This window comes from Adiantum capillus-veneris, chromosome 8, assembly GCF_014529385.1.
Source record: "Adiantum capillus-veneris isolate H3 chromosome 8, ASM1452938v2, whole genome shotgun sequence".
NCBI classification, from domain to species: Eukaryota; Viridiplantae; Streptophyta; class Polypodiopsida; order Polypodiales; family Pteridaceae; genus Adiantum; species Adiantum capillus-veneris.
Genome location: NC_140938.1, coordinates 122,430,546 through 122,449,469, shown reverse-complemented (window position 1 = coordinate 122,449,469; position 18,924 = coordinate 122,430,546). Strand labels below are relative to the sequence as shown.

Sequence of the window (18,924 nt, the reverse complement as noted above, 5' to 3'; positions counted from 1 at the left end):
GGGTCTCTATAAAACAAAAGCACGAAACTAACTAAACAAAAATACTACTAGAGCTACAAAAGGTGGGTATCAAGAGCCTGACAGATACATATACAAAAAGTGGATGTGTATTTCAGAGAACAAATACAAAATGGTGGATATGCGATGGCTCGCATTTGCTGCTACATGATCATTGTCGATGTCCTCCACGTACGTCAAAAGGGAGAACTTGGCATGCGGTGACAATGCTATGCACATATCAGAATTGATGTAAGCAAATGCAGGGGGTGTCCAAAGGTGGAGATAAACCCTGACGATGTCGTGGCTATACCATACTCACGGGGGACGACGAGGTTGCTGAAGGAGGTGATATTCTGATGCACCGGGGGGTTGATGATAAGCATCTTGCAATAGGTGGATGGCGATAATCCCATTATGTGGTTTGGGGAGGAGGATGTAGTGCTATGTGTGCTGTCCACGTTTCACATATATTTGTTATCGATCAGGTTGGCGAGCTTGCAGGTGGGGGGTGACAATAGCCCTAATAGGGAGGTTTGAGATAGGGACGGTGTTGGAGGTGTGCAGAGGGAGAGGGTGTCGGTGGCACCACTGTTGCTGCCCATTGTGCTGGCATTGGCCAAGAGCCCACTGCTAGCCTCGTTTGACCTCTCCTCGAGTTGGCCGCTTGGCATGATCTAGACCATTATCCTAGACCCAAATCAACGGCCACATGCCTCACATGAAAAACTCGCGTTGCGTTTAACACTAGCCTATCATTATGTTTAATCAATATAGTGTAGAGTTGAAACAACAAAATGAGATGTCCCCCATCTCAGTATTTGTAGCTTGCTAATTGAGTCATTCTATCGTAATGATTGCGATGCCCAAAGTTATGAACTGAGAACTCATCACTACAATAAACTCTATAGTGTTTATAACGTAGAACATAAAGTTATATGTTCTTCTCTTTAAGTTTAATCTATCTCCTGGATCTTTTGTATTGTATTAACCCCTGTTTTGTGTGTCACAGAAAGAACATATCTTCACAACAGTGGCATTTCGGCTGCATAAACACGACTCCAACTTGACAACACTGCAAGGTCCATTATTTGCATCTAATTCCCTATGCCAGTACGTTTGTTTGGCGCAACACATAAACGCTATGGGGTAGGGCAGGTCTTTTGTTTCTTATTATTTTTGAAGAGACCACAGTGCCAACTCTCCACCATACTATTGTATGGCACTTCTGCATGACATGCATTGTATGCTTAGCATTTTCAATCTGTGGCGCTTCATTGCAAGACGAAATGTTTAGCTATTCACATTGGTTTTATGTAGCTTGACACAAACATTGTTCTTCGACTTGGACAATTGAACAAAACCCGTACGTGATTACCAGGTCGGTAGTGGAGTTTGATTTTTATAATATGTTGATGCTTTTTTTTTTAAATTTTGTCAATGCTTCCTTAAATTTAATCTAGCTACATGTTTTCTCACTAGTACATTCGTCAATGCCATGAAATTAAACCATTTTACAGATAGCTATATAGGTAATCAATCATCATATATGCAATTATTTTCTAAAAATTTGCCAATGCACTTTGTACCTGTTTACTTTAGTGCTAGATGCTTGATGTCAATCTGTATATGTCCTCTTATGTTCTATAACAACGCCGACCAAGCAAGACTAGTTGAAATTTGAATGACAACAATTAGTCACCACAATCTTGTACAAATGACGAGTATGCACTCCATAGTGTGAGATTGAGTCAAGACATAGCACATCCAAGTTTGTCTTGGGCTTCACTTTAATTCAATACAACACTAGTTCAAACGCAGTAGTGGGAACAGGAGCTTATCAGCAAAAAGTGAGCGATGGAAGCATTATTTTCTTGAAGCGATAGCATCATGTTTCCTGCGAGGCAAGCAGAGCCGGGATTTTGCGTGTTGGTGGGTTTGCTTTTCTACTCGCATTTCCCGAGTGCGTGCCTACGAGAGGGCCTTCTTTCGAAACCCACGTGCGGTTGTGCCTCCTGTGAGCAGGATTCGCCCCTGTTTCTCTTTGCAGCTCCTTCTCGTTCCGTGCCAAGAACCCCTCTTTATATGCATCGATAAGAAGTTGACCGCTTGATTGCCACTATTGTCGGCGCGTGCGATCGGTTTAGCTTGCCTTGTGATCTCTTCAGCATTTCTGCGCTGGAGTACTGTGCTGGATTCTCCATTTTGAAGCTCAATAAGAAGGAAGCTCGTGTGCCATGCAGGGATGCTGTTTGCTGATTGTAAGCCTTGCAAAGAGAGCATTCTCTACTTTACCATACAACAGGAAACTTGGATCTGCGAAATTTGCAGCAATGAGCGATGATGATATCAGTGCAAGTCCGAGTTTTGAAGTTTGCAAAGATTAGCCCTGATACTCTGAGAGCCATTTGGAGGCTTGCTCTGTATGATAGTTTGTGGGATTATGCTGGTGAATAATCCGTACTGAAGGCGTTTCTGTGTGCCGCTTATTCCAGCTAGGTAAAATTATCACCATTTCAATGCTTTCAAGTGGTGCTTGTGAGGAGATGTCTTTCTCAGCGAGGATGAATGCCTCACTGGAAGAGATGAATTTGCTGCAGCAAGCCCGTGGCCACGGCTTAGTAGGAGTTCCCCAAAGCATGGTGAGAGAGATGAGTGAGGAGATTGACCTTGAGATAGGACCGGGGGATGATGATCCGAGCTTTTCCCAAGCAGCCCAGGCTCTCGTAGGTGTACACCCAGATGACTCAGATGAGCAAAAGCACCTTCTTATGGTTACCGGGCATCATGATGAACTTGCCAAGCTTGGTCAGCAACCAAGAAAAAAAAAGAAGGTTGTGAAAAAGTGGAGGGATGTGGGCAGATACATACAAATGGGCATACGTCGCCATCCATGAAGGGACTCACCGCATTTTTTGCTCTGTTTGCAAGGAGTTTGGCCGCAAGCATCGCAGGAATCCTTATGGCAATGAGGGCAGCAGAAACATGCAGATGAGTGCTCTTGAAGAGCACAACAATTCTTTGCTCCATAAGGAAGCTCTACGTTTGCAAATGGCTTCTAAGGACAAAAGCATCTCCACATTAGAGAGACCCATTTATATAAAAGGTGAGCAAAAAAGCATTATTAAGCGCCCTGGTTTTCAGTTTTTAATGCACTATATATTCTCTCTTTCTATACAATTGAAATGCACCTTTGCTTCAATAATGCGAAGAGCAAAGAGTTCAATTTAGGTGAATTTTCAGTCCTGTGCATTTTTGTTTGTTATTGCTGCTGTAACATTCGTGCTTTTTTATGTAATCGCACATATCTGTGCTTGCGCACACAGATAGCTTCCTTTCATCCCGTTGATCAACCTAGCATCACACTTGCATGTACACAATATAATACACATACAAGTGTGTATGTGTATGTCCGCGTGGTGTTAATGTATTTTGGTGTGGGGGTGTGAGCATGTGTGTGGTTGTCTGTTTCAATGGAGCTTATCATGGACAACTGGTAGACCTTGTTGCTCTCTATCCTTCAATGGAGCTTAGCTTGGACAAGTAGTGGATCTTGCATCAATTCTTTCATTTGTCTAGCTTAGAGTGTGGACCTTGCGGCTGTCTATGCTTTAATGGAGCAGCATTGGATCTTAACTTGGACAAGTGGTGGATCTTGCATCAATTCTCGATGCTTAGATCAAATTGTGGACCTTGTGGTTGTTTATGCTTCAATGAATCTTAGCTTGCACAAATGGTGGACCTAGCATCAATTCATAGTTTAGGCTATGGACCTTGTGGCTCTCTTATGCTATAATGGAGCTTATCTTGGACTTATCATAGGTTGGTGGACCTTGTATCAATTTCCCATGCCTAGCTTAGACTGTGGACCTTTTGGATTTCCATGATTCAATGGCATGTAGCCTAGATAAGTGGTGTACCTTGTATCAATTCTACATGCTTAGCTTAGACTAGGGATTTTGTTTCAAGGTTTCTGTGAGGTTCATTTCGAGGGACAATCAGATTGCTCATTCCAGATCGGAGCTCTTGATAGTCTGGCGTAGCAAAATTAGCCATCACACTTAGACCGCGTTGATTTGTAATGGGTGTCTAGATGCATTAAAATTACATACCGAGGCAATCTCATCCAATCAAGAATATTCAGTGGTTGGCACATCACAATGCAACACAAATGCTCACATATGCATGTTTCAAGACACAACGAACGTCGTCGCTGCACTCCTCCGAGATGGACGGTGTGCGGTATGAAGCTACTCAATGACTACCTCGTCACTTTGCCCGCAAAGAACCTTTGCCCGCAAAGAACCTAAAAAGTTCCAGGCCATGAGCTCAGAGGAGTAATACATCATACAACCAAATGCTCTCTAGACCGCAGCCTGCATCGCTTGGAGGTTTCAATCATACGACTAAACACTCCCCAGACGCTCGGCCTATGTTGTTTAGAGGTTTTCTTGCATACAATGAAACGCTCCCCAGACACCCGATCTGAGGTTTTCCAACATACAACGAAACGCTCCCCAAACACCCGGTGTGCGTCGTATCGAGGTGTTGAAGCATGAGGTGTTGAAGCATACAACAAAACACTCCTTTTGCTCGCTCCCCAAAACCCCGTATGCATTGTTCTCAGTTTCAGACATTATCAAACTCCAATTCTTCAATACTCCATTTGGGAGTAAATCACAAATTATTGAAACTAGAGTTAGACAATTCTCAAATCGGCACCAAGACAGGTTCAAAACAGATAGCATGCATTTTTAAACAAATTTCAAACAGTATTCTCTAATAATTTCTTAAACAAATTCTCAAAAAGTGTCTAAATTAAACTCAAAAAACATTTTGGTCAATCGAGCTCAAAAAGACGATTGGCTTTCCATCCTAAGACCAACATCAAAGTTAGGGTTAGATTCCTTCAGAAGGTTGTAGTCAACCGCAACATGGTCCATAAGCCCTTGAATGGTCGAAACTTGCTTGGACAGACATGGTTCCCGTAGCGGTGATGGTAGTCCCATGGTATAGCAATCACACTGGGTCTCCAAGAGTATCGGTTCGAGAAAAGACACCTGATGAGCGATGCTCAAAAAAATTCAAGTTGTACGTTGCTAGGGTTTCCGTGGCAAGCATTTCAAAATACCCCACTCTGTCAGAAATTGCACTCCAAAGGAAGATGTCAGATGGCATGTAACTTGTAACCGGCTTGGACACTCCAAACTCGAAAATCAATAACAACACACAAACAAATACTTTAAAATCACTGAAATTCAATTTAAGAGAGAGAGAGAGAGAGAGAGAGAGAGAGAGAGAGAGAGAGAGAGAGAGAGAGAGAGAGAGAGAGATTTCATCATCGTCCTTTGATCAAATATGACCTATGGGACCAAGAGAACATACATTGCCTGGCTCTTACTAGAAGAGTACATGGAGAGCATAATTAAATGTGGATACAACAAAATTGTGACATATGTCACTTAGGAGGGGAAGGGAAAGTGGGTAAGGGAAATGGCTTGGGGGTTTTGGGGACCCGAAACTCCTCAATGATAGCCTTGCCGCCTCGGTACACAGCCCATTTGCCTGCTGCTCGTGCATCTTGTACTTTTTGAAGCTCTTGCTTCTTGACTTTAAGTTGAGCGGGTGTTAAAGCCTCACTGATCCAGATTTTAGTGCCCTTGAGGAGTCGTGCTTCTTGTAGAAGCGCGATGCACGCCTCTTCATGACAAGAATGCCTTGGTTGGTGCGACTGTTGTGGTGAACCTTCTCGATTGTGTCGGGGTCGAACCCAATTGGGTGAATGGATCGGTCGAGATTGGCTAGAGTCGAAGTGCAGGTATCATCCTCCCCCCACCAAGTAGAGGGCAAACCACCGATGCGAACGGAGAGTGCTAGTCTTTCCTGTCGGCGGCGTTCTTGCATGCACTCTTCTACCTTGGAGGAGATGGCGATGGTTGCTTCATGGACTTGGGGTGGCAAGATTGGCGATGCTTGTAGTAAGGGTGTGCTCGACTTATTTTGCCTTGGCGAAGAGGTGGTTATTATCTGCTTGTTTTTGTGCTTCCAAGGAGGAGAGACGCGTCTCCAAGGCGGCAAGACGCGCCTTAAGCTCCGCGTTCTCATCCTTGAGATCTCGAATTTTTGCTTGAAGACGGTCCATCGGATCCGCTCGCGTAGTGGCACGAAAAGACGCATCCGCTTGATGGGTGTGAGTCTCTCTCTCTCTCTCTCGTACATTCTCTCCTCTCTGTTCACTTCCGCATCGTCTACTTTGACAAAACATGCATACTAACCTACCGCTGTCGGTACAACATGTCCACATGGTCTGGCTCTCAAAGTAGAGCAGGAAAGCTGGTCTTCAAAGATCCTATATTGGGTTTCTTGGGTCATTTTATCCATTGTAATGGCTAAACTGGTCAACTCTCAAAATTTGATTCAGCTTCATTTATTGTCTTTGGAGTGCTCGCTTCCTGGTTCGGCATTTAGTTTGGAAATTAAGATACTGTGATATTAGCTACATAAACTGTTATAAAAATGTTGGACTTTGTTTGTCACGTGACACATCCAACCCTATGTATATGTGGACAATCTACAGCATGACCAGGGTTCAGTTCAGTCAAGTCAATCTAGAATAGGAAGTGATCTGGCACTTTTGTGAGTCTGTTCGCAGACCGTGCATGTCCAGACACTTAGATTAGATGCATATCCTCTGGTTGCACACAGCATGATCATCAGATTTCAGTCAGAACCCATCAGTATCATTTTTACAATGCATAGACCTATTTTCCCTATTTTTGACATTTTTCACTTATTATTTTTAAGTGACTTTTGTTGGGAACTAGGTAGGGCAAATTTCATAAGTTTGTATATATAGAAACCTAGCGCTCGCACTTTCTGGCAGAAGAGGCAGCGGGAGTACTTGCTCAACAGGCACCTTCTCAAGAGGACTCCCAACAGAGGAACCCTAGCGTTTTGCAGCAGGCGAGGCCTAGCGTTTTCAACAGAAGACAAATCAGCTAGCGTTTTGCACTTGCAGTTTCCTGGCGACAGCAGTACCCAGATCAGCCTTGGTGTTTTTGCATTGTAGAGCAGCCCGACAATAGCAGTACGGTAGATCCCTAGCATTTTTGCAACAAGGACAAGAATTCAGGCCCTAGCGTTTTTGGTTTGCAGATCAACCTCAGCGTTTTTGCAGATCTTCGCGACGGAATCAGCCCTAGACTCAGCGTTTTCAGTTTGCAGCAGTCAGTTTCCGCAGTAGAATCCCCAAACCTCGTAGATCTCACCTTCCCGCAGCAAATCCTCGCCGCACGGTCAGATCCAGCGCAGTTTGCAGTTTCAGCCAGGAAAACGCAAATTTCAGCATCTGCGTTTTCAGCGTGTTGTCGTTGCATCGTCGCCATCGACATCATCACCGACATAGAGTCAGAATTCAGCAGATAAAGATTTGCAGATTTCAGCCATTAGCATTTTTAGATTCAGCCCGTCTCGTCGTCGTCCTCATCGTCGCGTCGACATCGTCGACAAGTCCAAGTATTGTAGAGATTTGTGCAATCAATAGTAGACCGCTCTCGCCATAGAGAGTGGGGCCTTCGGAGGAGGGTTTGACAACATTCTTGTGTCGTATTCTTCTCTTTCTATCTCTCAGTCTCATGCACCTTCATTCACAATGTTCATCACTTTGTTTGTGTCCATTGCACTCTCTCACTAAAGGAACGGAAGGCTCTCCCTTCCGTAAGTAAAAGGAACCCTTGAGCACAGTTCGGAGCACTCATGTTGAGCAAAGTTCAACATTCACTTCCGTTGCACCTTACATTGTTGGAATAAGACAATGCAATTATGTGCACGTATATATATGTCAATGGATCGGTATTTGGGCAACAATGATTTTAGTTATTCTGTATAGTATCTAGGCAACATTGCATGATGAGGTATTGACAATTGTTACATACCCCTTATGATGACATCGACATTCAGGGTTGTTCTCGCTCGACGGATGGATCGATCCATCCTGTCACGTCCGATGGCGTTGCGTTCGATAGATTTGGCGTTCGTTTGATGACAGATTTGGCGTCCGTTTGATTGGCCAGATTTGGCGAATAGTTGACCGTTTGACTGCGCTTTTTTTCGGAGACGTTTTGGGCTGCCTTTTTGGCATTGGATGCCTCCCACCTAGCTTAGGATTTCTTTCCTTCAACCCCCCCCTCCCCCCTCCCAGTCAAATGGATAGTTGACCGTTTAACTCTCCCACCTAGCTTAGGATTTCTTTCCTTCAACCCCCCCTCCCCCCCCATCTCCCACATGCCTTTAGCAAATTAGCCTCATCTCTCTCTCTCTCTCTCTCTCTCTCTCTCTCTCTCTCTCTCTCTCATTGCATTGGTTCCTTCAACCTTGGATACCAAATGTACATTGAACATTCCATGGACCATTCTCTCTCTCTCTCTCTCTCTCTCTCTCTCTCTCTCTCGGGCAAGTGTCTACACTCTAAATCTATGTAAGGATGCCCTCTTTCTCTTCTTCTCCATTAAGTTTCAACTCAGGGCTCTAGCTCATGAGTCATTCTCAAGCTCTCTCATGAGTTGTGAGAAATTGCAATTTGCTCTACCCTCTCAAGCTCTCTGTTCCTCCTCATAGCTCTCAAGCAATCATCCTCTTGAATCTTCATGAAGCTCTAGCCTCTCAATTTCAAGCAAGCTCTCCATGAAGCTTGCCCCATGCGTGTTTTTATTTTTGAACATACGTAACGACTTCGTACGACATAAAATTTCTAGTTCGATGAGTACCGTACGTCTTCATACATGAACAAAACGACGAAAGGTACGTGACAGTTCGAGACCACCCTGTCGACATTGCTATCATGAAATTATAAGTTGCACCTGTTTTTAAGGAGAATTTTGGCATGTGATTGGATTAACACACAGACAAATATTCTTGGGCTTAATGTTAGTGTGAGTAGGCCAATGCAAATGGAAAAAAAATGAAGGTTTACATTGAATGGTGGGAGCACTTGTGCTCAATCATTTCTCTACGCCAGCTGAAGGTTGCTTCAAGACGCTCATGCTGTTGGTACCATGGAGGTCTGAAACGGAAGGTAAGAGGATTTTGATAATATTACTAAGAAACATACTACTAAGCTTTGGAAGTTATCGAAAGTAAGTAGCAATTCAAAGCTTACGATTTGTATATGACTCTCAATGCGGCATATATTAATAACCTCTTTATTTGCACATTTTAACAATTGTAGAAATTTTGTGGTTAATTTCAAGCTTCTACCCAGAAACTACCTTTAGTTTCTGCCATCTGCCATACTGTTTTATGCTCTCTTAGATTGATGTACTGATAGTTTGTTGTTGTACTGTTGTTATCACATGGTATTGGTGGATTTGTCTCCGAAGCACTTTTGTCAAAAAGTACAGAATCAGTCGTTGAAGCAGTCATTAGAAGGGATCCTCATGAAGTAGAGTATGTGCAGGCTGTGCAAGAAGTGGTGCATTGCCTGGAACCAGTTCTGGCGAAGTATCCACAGTATGATTTTCCAGCCCTTAATTTTGGATGATACTGTTTGGCTATGTTTCTGTATCTTAGAGTTCTCTTGTTATTTCTAGGTACGTGCAAGTGTTGGAGAGGTTTTTGGAACCTGAACGTATCATTATGTTCAGAGTTCCTTGGGTCGATGACAAAGGAGAGGCTCACATCAACCGTGGCTTTAGAGTGCAGTTTAATCAGGCTTTGGGACCATACAGAGGCGGTATAAGATTCCACCCCAATGTATATTTAGGGATGATGAAAGTACTAGGGTTTGAGCAGGTAAATGTTGGCAAATCTATAACCTGTTTTCTTGCCTCTCAGAGTTTTATTTGCTTATCAAACCATGTTGTGGTTCTTCCTGCAGACCATGAAAAATGCTCTGGCATCATATGGACTAGGTGGTGCTGGTGGTGGAAGTGATTTTGATCCAAAAGGGAAGACTGAAAATGAGGTGCTTAATATCTTCTAAATGTATGAAGTTTGTGGTTGCCAGTCTACACAATTAACAAACATGTGTGAAATCTAGGTAATGCGGTTTTGCCAGAGCTATATGCAAGAGCTGTATAGCTACCTTGGACCCTCCAAGGTGCTCAACAAAGACATTATTATTTTCAGGATGTCATTTCATCCCGTTTCTTCAAGTTTGGCTATTATAACAAGGTATGTTGGGTTCAGGATTACCCCTCTGAAGACATTGGAGTTGGCCCACGGGAGATCTCATACCTATTTGGTCAATACAAGCGCCTTAGTGGTCGTCATGAGGTAATTTGAAGTTTTAATGAGGTTTGCTTGGCAATGTGAGTTTTTTTCTTCCTTTTTCGTGTTGCGAAGAGAGAGAGAGAGAGAGAGAGAGAGAGAGAGAGAGAGAGAGAGAGAGAGAGAGAGAGAGAGAGAAGTGGCACAGATGGGACTACTGATACTCGTGCTCGAGTTTGCTGGTCCACGATTATTCGTCCTAGGTCAGCAGGCGGCCTTGGCATTATTGATCGAGAATTACAGAGCCGCGCCCTTCTTACCAAGCTTATTGTTCGGGGTCTCTTTCCCGGCCAAGAACCTTGGAAGATGCTTCTTCAGGCCGCTCTTTCCACAGCGACTCCATGTCTCAGCACTAGAGATGGCCATCTTGGCAAACAGGGTATCGTTTTCTCTTTACAGATGCCCCCTTGTGCACCAACACTCTCTCACCCTTCATCCGCTCACTCCTTCAGATTTGGGTATCCATGCGGCGAGCTATCATTCGCTCACCTCCCTCATGCCGTGAAGAGATTGAACGTCAACCTCTCATTTGGAATGATGCAGTTCTTGATTCTTCAGTTAATCCACCCCGTCAGCTTGGAGAGAGGACTCACATTGATTGGGTTGCTTGGGACACTGGCCCTGCTACCTCTATGCGGTTGTTTCATGAGACACGTATGCTGGATGCAGATTTTGTGGCAGAACATTATGACATTGGTCGCGGGGTAACAGACAGGCTGCTTGAGATTGACTCCGTTATTCCTTCACACTGGGACGCAGTCATGCGAGGCACGGTTCAGATGCCTCCACATTGTGGCTGGGAAGGCCTCTTTGTTCAGAGCACTCTCTTATTAGTTCGTTTTGACACCATGCTGTTCACAGTTGAGACTGACTACTCTCCGGGGATGCATGCTCGATTGACATATGCTACCACCTCTTCGCACCTTCTCTACAGCGGCGCTCGATGGGAGGCCATACGAGTAGTTGGCTCTCGCGGGAAGCGTCGTTGTGTTGACCCCCGTTTCACTTCCGCTGATGCTGCACTTTGGAGGCTTTGGGTGTGGGAGGGTCGTGCCCTATCTCAGCTTTATTGGGACCCAGGAGAGTGGCATTGGCCTCACCCTAACCCCACCGGTGCACATGTATCATTCTTTGAGTACACTGTTAGAATTGGAAGATTCGCATTGATGAGACAGCACACAGAGCAGCCCACTCGTATGCGTTTCTGGTTACATTCAGGTCTCTCCCATGCCTATCTACAGCAGTTTTGGTCAGCCATCTGGGATTTACATGTGGCTCGTCGTATTTCTTTTTTCATGTGGATGATTGCACATGCAGGACTTCCAGTTGGGACTTGGCTAGCTTCTATGGGTCATGATCCGTTATGTACTCGCTGTCCTTTGCGACTCCTTGAGTCACCTGCACACTGTCTTTGGTCATGCTGGTCTTCTCATGTAGTGTGGCTAGCAGTTTGCTCTTTACTTAGCAGAGCTGGTGTTCAGCATGGATTTCTCACTTGGGGATCTGTCTCCTGGTTGATGCCGATGCCCGGACCGCATCTTTTCTATGAGGGCTCAGACACAGATCCAACTCTTATGCTTAACTCGACTGGTTATCGGCGAGGGACTTTGGCTATGTTACCACAGATTGCTTGGCAGGGGGATCCTCAGACACGTGATGAAATTTTCTCAGTTATCACTAGCATTGCACTATGGAATGTTTGGAGAGCTCGTTGTCTTCACATTCTCAGTGCGGCTCCACAGCTCCTTCCGGATACCCTCACAGCCATTTGGCTGGACATCATTCACACCCTCATTTGTCAGTGGGATTCTTCCTCAGGTACATCTAGAGCAGCAGAGGCTCGTCGATTTGACTTCCTTCGACGTTGGGCTTGACTCTTCTTCACACTTACAGGTGGACAGATTACATGGCATTATGCACCTCCTCAGTGGTTTCTCCTCCACTCATCATATAGACCACCATGAGATTGTTCTAGTAGAGTTGTCACTATAGTGGCTATCACCCTTACATTCAGCTTGTACACCCCACGTGATAGGCTTTTTTGGCATCCGCTAGGGATTATATTGTACTCAGTAATATACAGCCCTGATTTTTCCAAAAAAAAAAAAAAAGAGAGAGAGAGAGAGAGAGAGAAGAGTCCATTGTGACATAGTCATTTTGCCTAAAGAGAAGGGAGGATTGGGGATTATTGATCGAGAGAGATGCAGAGCAAGGTACTGCTTGTGAAGCTCATAGTACTCAGATTGTTTCCAAGGGTAAAGCCTTGGAAACAGTTTTTGCATCATGCTTTGTCACATACCTCTCCTCATTTTGGATCTCTAGATGCTGCCGGTGTCTGGCGCCCGACCATCAGATTCATCTTCACGATGCACCCTTAAATACGTCCCATTTGTCACCATTTATGCACTGCTTGCTACAGATTTAGAAGGACTTACGTCTTGCTTTGATCCGACACCTGCCCTTCTTCTGTCGAGGAGGTAGCGAGGCAGCCACTTGTATGGAATGCATATGTGACAGATGGAGTAGGCCGTCAGCTAGGTGAGAGGACTCACATTGGTTGGGCTAGATGGGATGACAGACCGGCAAGCTCTTTACGTTCCGAGGCTCCTTTGGCAATTCCCTGTAGTTTAGGTGAGATACCCTAAACTTGCAGAAAAACAGAGCAGGCTGTAATACTCTGTTTTGGACCGTTTTGAACGGAGCGAACACTTCTACGTGTGTCTCAGATGCTTTCGTACGCAATGGGACAGTTCCCGTTCAAATCGGACGAGTTTTCACGCGAGAAAACTCTCCGATTTCGCAATCCTTTGCGATGGAACTGTGCGTACTTGTGGGGATTAGCAATTAGATAATCCGATTCCTGTTCAGAAGGCTCTTGCCATGGCAAACGGGCATAAACTCTCAGAACTATACATGGTCAACTGAGTAGTCCATCTAGTGGGGCATTACCATATGTGCCAAAGGGGAGATAGAGATACGTGAGAGCACGTTATCGCGTTGCATGAGACAAGGGAGAGGGTAAGCTTTCCATTAAAGCTGTGATCACCTGCACCCACTACTCACCCACACACTGTAAAGCACAATGAGCTGCAAATAAGTGTTTTCTCTCAATTTGGACGCCCCCTCTTCTGACTGAAAGTGGCAAATTGCTGTAGGGCCTCCATGTGTCCAGTTGCCTTTGTAGAGTTAATTCCTAGTACCTACCGACTTAAGAGTGCAGCCAAGGGGCCTAAATGACTTTGAACCGAACCTAGACACCCTTTTACTGCTTGGATTCCAGTGCCATTTTGGCCTGACCATCTCGTGGCGACTTGCCTTTCCCAACTGCGGGTGAAACTCTCGGCCGTTGATCATTTCACACTGGCCACGCAATGTCCGGCTATTTGTGACTTCAAAAAGAGGGTCCCAAAAATCAAATAAAAATCATCAGAAAGAAACCAACAACTTAGGTTGCCAATCGCCGCGTCCTCGTGACAATAATTAGCAGTTGCCACGTTCTCGTGACATACCCCCTCATTAAATCGCAAACTTCCTCGATTGCATGCGATTGATAATCTTGTGTTGTTAGCACGCTTTTATCATCCCAAACCGGCCCGTAGGGCGGTAGACTTTGGCTTTCACCCGAAACTTTACTTTAGACTTTAGGACACAAAGAAACTTTGCAAATAAAAACTTGTAACGGGAATTGACACTTCAAACACACATGGCTTGGAAGCTAGAGCGCTACCAAGCAGACGCCGACACCTGTTGGTCCCAAAGACTGGCGCCCCTTTCGGTATTTATTCTTAATGCAAAGAAACGATCCGATCACTTTCACCTAACTCCCACCAAGCTGTCCAGATCCGTCCATGGCTGTAATTGCAGGTTTTTGACCCAATCTTGCCAGCATAACGACGCAAAATCCCTGTAGGTCAATGTAAGGTGCAGCGGAAATGAATGTTGAACTGTGCTCCAAACTGTGCTCAAGGTTCCTTTACTTAGGGAAGGGAGAGCCTTCCGTCCTTTAATGAGAGAGTGCAAGTGATCACAAACAAAGTGGATAAACACTGTGAATGAAGGTGCTGAGACTGAGAGGTAGAGAGAGAAGAATACGACACCAGAAGGTTGTCAAACCCTCCTCCGAAGGCCCTTCTCTCGATGGCGAGAGAAGTCTATACTATTGATTGCACAAATCTGGTACAAGATGATGATGCAGGTGGGTCTAGGTTGGACTCGATGGCGACGAGGAGAGCGACGACGATGCTACTGAATGCTGGTTGGTAAAACACTGATTTGAAGGCTTTATGTGCTGATTGAACTACTGTAATTGCTGATGTATACTGCTGCAAAATGTTGGATTTCTGCTGTCTTGAAACGTTGGTTTTGCGCATGACTCATCAGTTCCTGAATGAAATCTGACTTTTGCTGAAAGCAGTGACCTCAGATCTCTGTAGAAAGTCCCAAGGTAAACCGCTCAATCTGTTCTTTGAATGAGATCTTCTTAAATGAAGAGGCTGGTAGAAAAGAGCTCCAGAATCTCTCGCAATATGCGTCCAATGAATCTTTCTTGGTCATCCGAAGATGGTTCCAAGCAGTTCGTATGTCGCGTTCGTACTCCCGAGTCAACCAAGAAGAAATAAAAAGCCTTTTAAATTTGCTTTCTTGTTCAGTAGCAGAGTGGACCACCAAGTTCGAGCATTTCCCTTGAAGTAAGAGGTAGCCCTCCGAATCTTGGAGTGCTCTGAGTAATGTCCTACAGAGAAAGCTATGTCAAACTGCTATATGAAGGCCAAAGCCTTCGAAGCATCTCGAAATCCAAAAAACGTGTCAAATTCAATTGATTGTCCACCTTCTTTAAACTCTCGGACTTTCTTGCTTTTATCCTCCAGAAAGTCATACTGGTTGGCTTTATAGAAATTCTTCTTCTTTGCATAGAATCTGTGATCATCGGAGTCCGAACTGTCTTAAGACGAGTCCTCTGTAAAACTGTCAGAAACTGGGTGAAATCTAGGCTTCTTTGCCTTTTTCTTGCCTTTTCTGAAGCTTTGCTTTTTGCTTCGCCTTTTCCCTTTTATGTCTTCTTCGCTCTAGTCAAAAGAACTAGAAGAACTGTCAGAAGAAGAAGAAGAAGAATTGGATACTCCTTCAAATCTCACATGCTTTTTCTGCTTTCTTGCCAAGGCAAAAGCAGATTGACGACCCAAATAACCCTGGAAGTCAGTTCCTTTTTTCTGTTTTTTGTCGTGCTTTTCAACTTTGTTCTGCGCGTCCAAAAGCTGAGAAATCCGTGTATCAACCACCTCTTTTTTTTTCAAGAAAAAGATCCTTCTATTAGTTAATGAAAGCTGCCCATAGGGCTACATCCACCTCTGCAAGAGAGGGCTACAACAAACATGATGGGGAGACTCTCCCAATGAAAAAACAGCATATATACAATGGGGCTAAATCAAGAGATGGGAGGAGGGAAAAGCCACACAGGTGGACAGTAGTGCCATCTGAGCACCCCCTGGACCATGGAGTAAAACGGCCCAGGGCGCCAGAGTCGAAGGAAAGCCTCGCGGCGCTCCCGCATGCGGTCGGAGCTGCCCTGTAGTCCCTCAAGCTGTCCTCTGAGAGTATGGATCAGCTCTAGCCAAAAGTCACGAACAGTCTCTGCTGGTGGTACAAGGCGAGCCTCAAAGATGAGGAAACAACGGGCCCGCCAGATGAACCAGAGAGCTAGGCCGCTGATGAGCTCCCAACACTCCGCTCTCTCACTGCTCCACTCCTGTGGAGTAAGGTCTGTAGCAGGCTGGAGTGTAGGTCGACCCCCCTGTATCACTATCATCCTGCTGGTGGAAGATAGCTCAAACTGAAGTGCCGGGCCCGTGAGGGTGGACCAAGCCGCTGCCCCCCAAGTGTACTGTCGAGCCGTGGAGAGGGCAGGCATCAGCCGAAGAACTCGTAGCCACACCTGCTGGGCCGAGGGACAGTCCCAAAGACAGTGTCGCTGACTCTCCACCAACTGGTCACAGGCTGTACATGCGGCCGAGAGACCACTATGTACAAGCCAGCTCCCTACTGCTGTGGCTCTGTGTGCAACCAACCACTGGAACAAGGTGACGCACCTCGGCTGTCTGGAGTCCCACAGCCTCTGCCAAAAAGCTGCCAAGAACTCAACAGTGAGACCCTCCTCCTGCCAATGACGTGCTGCAGTGGGGCGGGCCTCTCCTGTGCTGCAAGTATATGACGTCCAAGCCGAACAGTGTACTGAAAGAAAGGGACTCCTGGGCGGTCTGCAGAAGAGAATGGGTCCCTCCAAAGCCACTCACTAGGATCCCACTGTACTCGTGCCAGTGGACAGCACTCCCAAGCCCATAGCCTCCAGTGTCCTGTCTCAAGAGCTGCTGGGTCAGGGTCTATGACGCAAGTCCTCCCACAGATGCCCACAACTCGGATCCTCTAAAAACAACACTCTGCTACCTGCGGGGCCTCTACTGCAACTCTCTGTAATCGTCCCCCACCCTGAAGCTCGAAGAACAGGGCTGGGACAGTCTCTGAGCAAGCCCTGACTGAAATGAGAACCTCCAGTCGTGTGAAGGCTCCCATCCACCGGGGTGCTACTGGCTCGAGAGGCGTGAGCCAATCAGCTGGAACTGACTCTGAGATGTCCTGACACATGCTCTGAACCCCTCTCATGCCCTGTAGCTGGACAACCTGCACCTCCTCTGACAAACCTGTGAACTCTAGCCAGTCACCTAGAGAGCGCGCTGGACCTGCTGCCATGGGACCCCAAGAAACATGAGGCCTACTTCCAACCAAGTGGCCTCTCTGAGTGCTAACCATGGGGTTCCAGACAAGGGGCTGCCGTAGGCGCTCCTCCGTGCACGTCGGCTGTCGCTGCTCTAGGCCACGCCGCAATAGCTCCCAAGAACGAAGCAAACTCACAGCGAATCGGTCCTCCAGTCTCCTGCTCAAACCAACTCGGCGCAACTCTGTAAAGATCCATCTGGTCGAAGGTTGCCAAGGGCCTCCTGACTGAGGCACCCTGGCACGAAGCCTCTGCAACAAGAACTCCTTCCAGGGCTCCTCGCCTGGAAGAAGTCCTCTGATGACGAACTTCCCAAGAAGGGCTCTGCTCTGCTGTGCAGGATCAATGATCCCAAGCCCTCCCTGAGAACAAGGAAGTGTGATGACCGACCAAGCCACCTTGGCTCGGGCCATGTGAGTGTCACGTCCTGACCAAAGGAAGTTCCCGATCAGCCTCTCTACCTGGCTGATGCAAGAACTCGAGAAGATCCAGCAAGAAGTGATGTACCACATAGTCGCCAACAACACCTGGTTGGCAACTACTACTCTACCAGCCAGCGAAAGTCGTGCTGAGCTCCAATGTAACAGCTTTCTCCTGATGGAGAGGAGAAGAGGAGCAATCTGCTGCTCGGGGGACAAATCCAAACCAACCTGACAACCCAAGTACCGAACTGCAGTCCCTCGAGGAATCCACCTGAAACCCTCTCCTGGCATCCAATCTGGCACAGGAGCACTACCAACTGAGAAAGCCACTGTCTTTCTCCAGTTGATCAGTGCGCCCGATGCACAGCAGAAGGTCTCCAAAGCCTGCCCACATCTGTGTAAATTGGCCTCCTGGCCCTCTAAGTACAAGGCTGAGTCGTCGGCAAACTCAGCGTCCAGAAGCTCATCTCCCCGTATAGGGAGTGCTAAGCCCCTCAAACCAACCTGCTGTGACACCAAAAATCTGCTCATCGCCTCCGCATAGAACAGAAACAGAAAGGGGGCAAGAGGACAACCCTGTCTGACCGATCGTGTGAGCATGAAGCGCTCACCTCTACCTCCTGCCAAAAGCACCTGACTGTGGGCCTGTCTGTACAAAGCTGACACCCCTCTGATCCAAGCCTCTAAGAAGCCCATCCTGCGTAGCGTGCCCTCTAGAAAGTCCCAGTCAACTCTGTCGTATGCCCTCTCAAAATCGAGAAGAAGAATCACAAGGTCCTCCCCACGGAGCCGTGCAAGGGCAGAAGCCTCCCAAAAAGTGAAGATGTTGTCAAGGATATTGCGTTCCTTGACAAAACCTGTCTGAGTCCCATGTATAAGGCTCTCCAAAAGTGGCTGAATCCTCAAACTCAGAGCCTTGGCAAGAATTTTGTAGGCTGAGTTGAGAATGGTGATGGGGCGCCACTGTCGAATCTCATCCAAGGAGCCACCCTCCTATGGAATGAGGTAAATCAGGCCCTCACTCATGCTATCCGGCATCACTCCTATGTGCAGAATGTACTGAAAGGCACTACAAAGATCTGGGCCAAGCAGGTCCCAGTACTCCAAGAAGAAGCTGAAAGTCAGCCCATCCCCACCTGGACAACTACCACGAGGGAGGGCCCTAAGAGCCGTGTGCAGCTCCTCAAGCTGAAGAGGTAACTCAAGCCTCTGCCGCATCTCCTCAGTCACAAGACAAGGCATCTGTGCCCAAACCTGCTCCCTGCATGCATCCTGTCTCTCCGACTCGGGCTCAGTCGACAGTAGCTCACGGTAAAAGTCAGTAGCAACTGCATGCATATCCTCTGGCTCACAAACAACTGACCCATCGGGTCTCCTCAACTGATTGACCTTGGCATGCGAGTGCCGAGGTCCCACTGTCTCAAAAAAAGCACCTGTCACTCTGTCACCCACCTGAGTCCAGTGAGATGC

General features: G+C 46.5%; 1 protein-coding gene across 2 annotated transcripts in view; it reads left to right on the top strand.

Moving 5' to 3' along the window:
- Positions 1-1,861: 1,861 nt before the first annotated feature.
- LOC147452874 (Amino acid dehydrogenase family protein) overlaps positions 1,862-18,924 on the top strand; it is an 88,612-nt gene continuing 71,549 nt past the window's right edge. The window contains exons 1-6 of one of the 2 annotated variants that reach the window (XM_086518457.1): positions 1,862-3,103; positions 9,375-9,504; positions 9,585-9,786; positions 9,872-9,958; positions 10,034-10,093; positions 10,183-10,269. In XM_086518457.1, coding sequence (XP_086374583.1) covers positions 2,851-3,103; positions 9,375-9,504; positions 9,585-9,786; positions 9,872-9,958; positions 10,034-10,093; positions 10,183-10,269 — 819 coding nt within the window. In that variant the 5' untranslated portion in view covers positions 1,862-2,850. The remainder of the gene's footprint in view (positions 3,104-9,374; positions 9,505-9,584; positions 9,787-9,871; positions 9,959-10,033; positions 10,094-10,182; positions 10,270-18,924) is intronic. The other variant, XM_086518458.1, reaches the window with a different exon arrangement.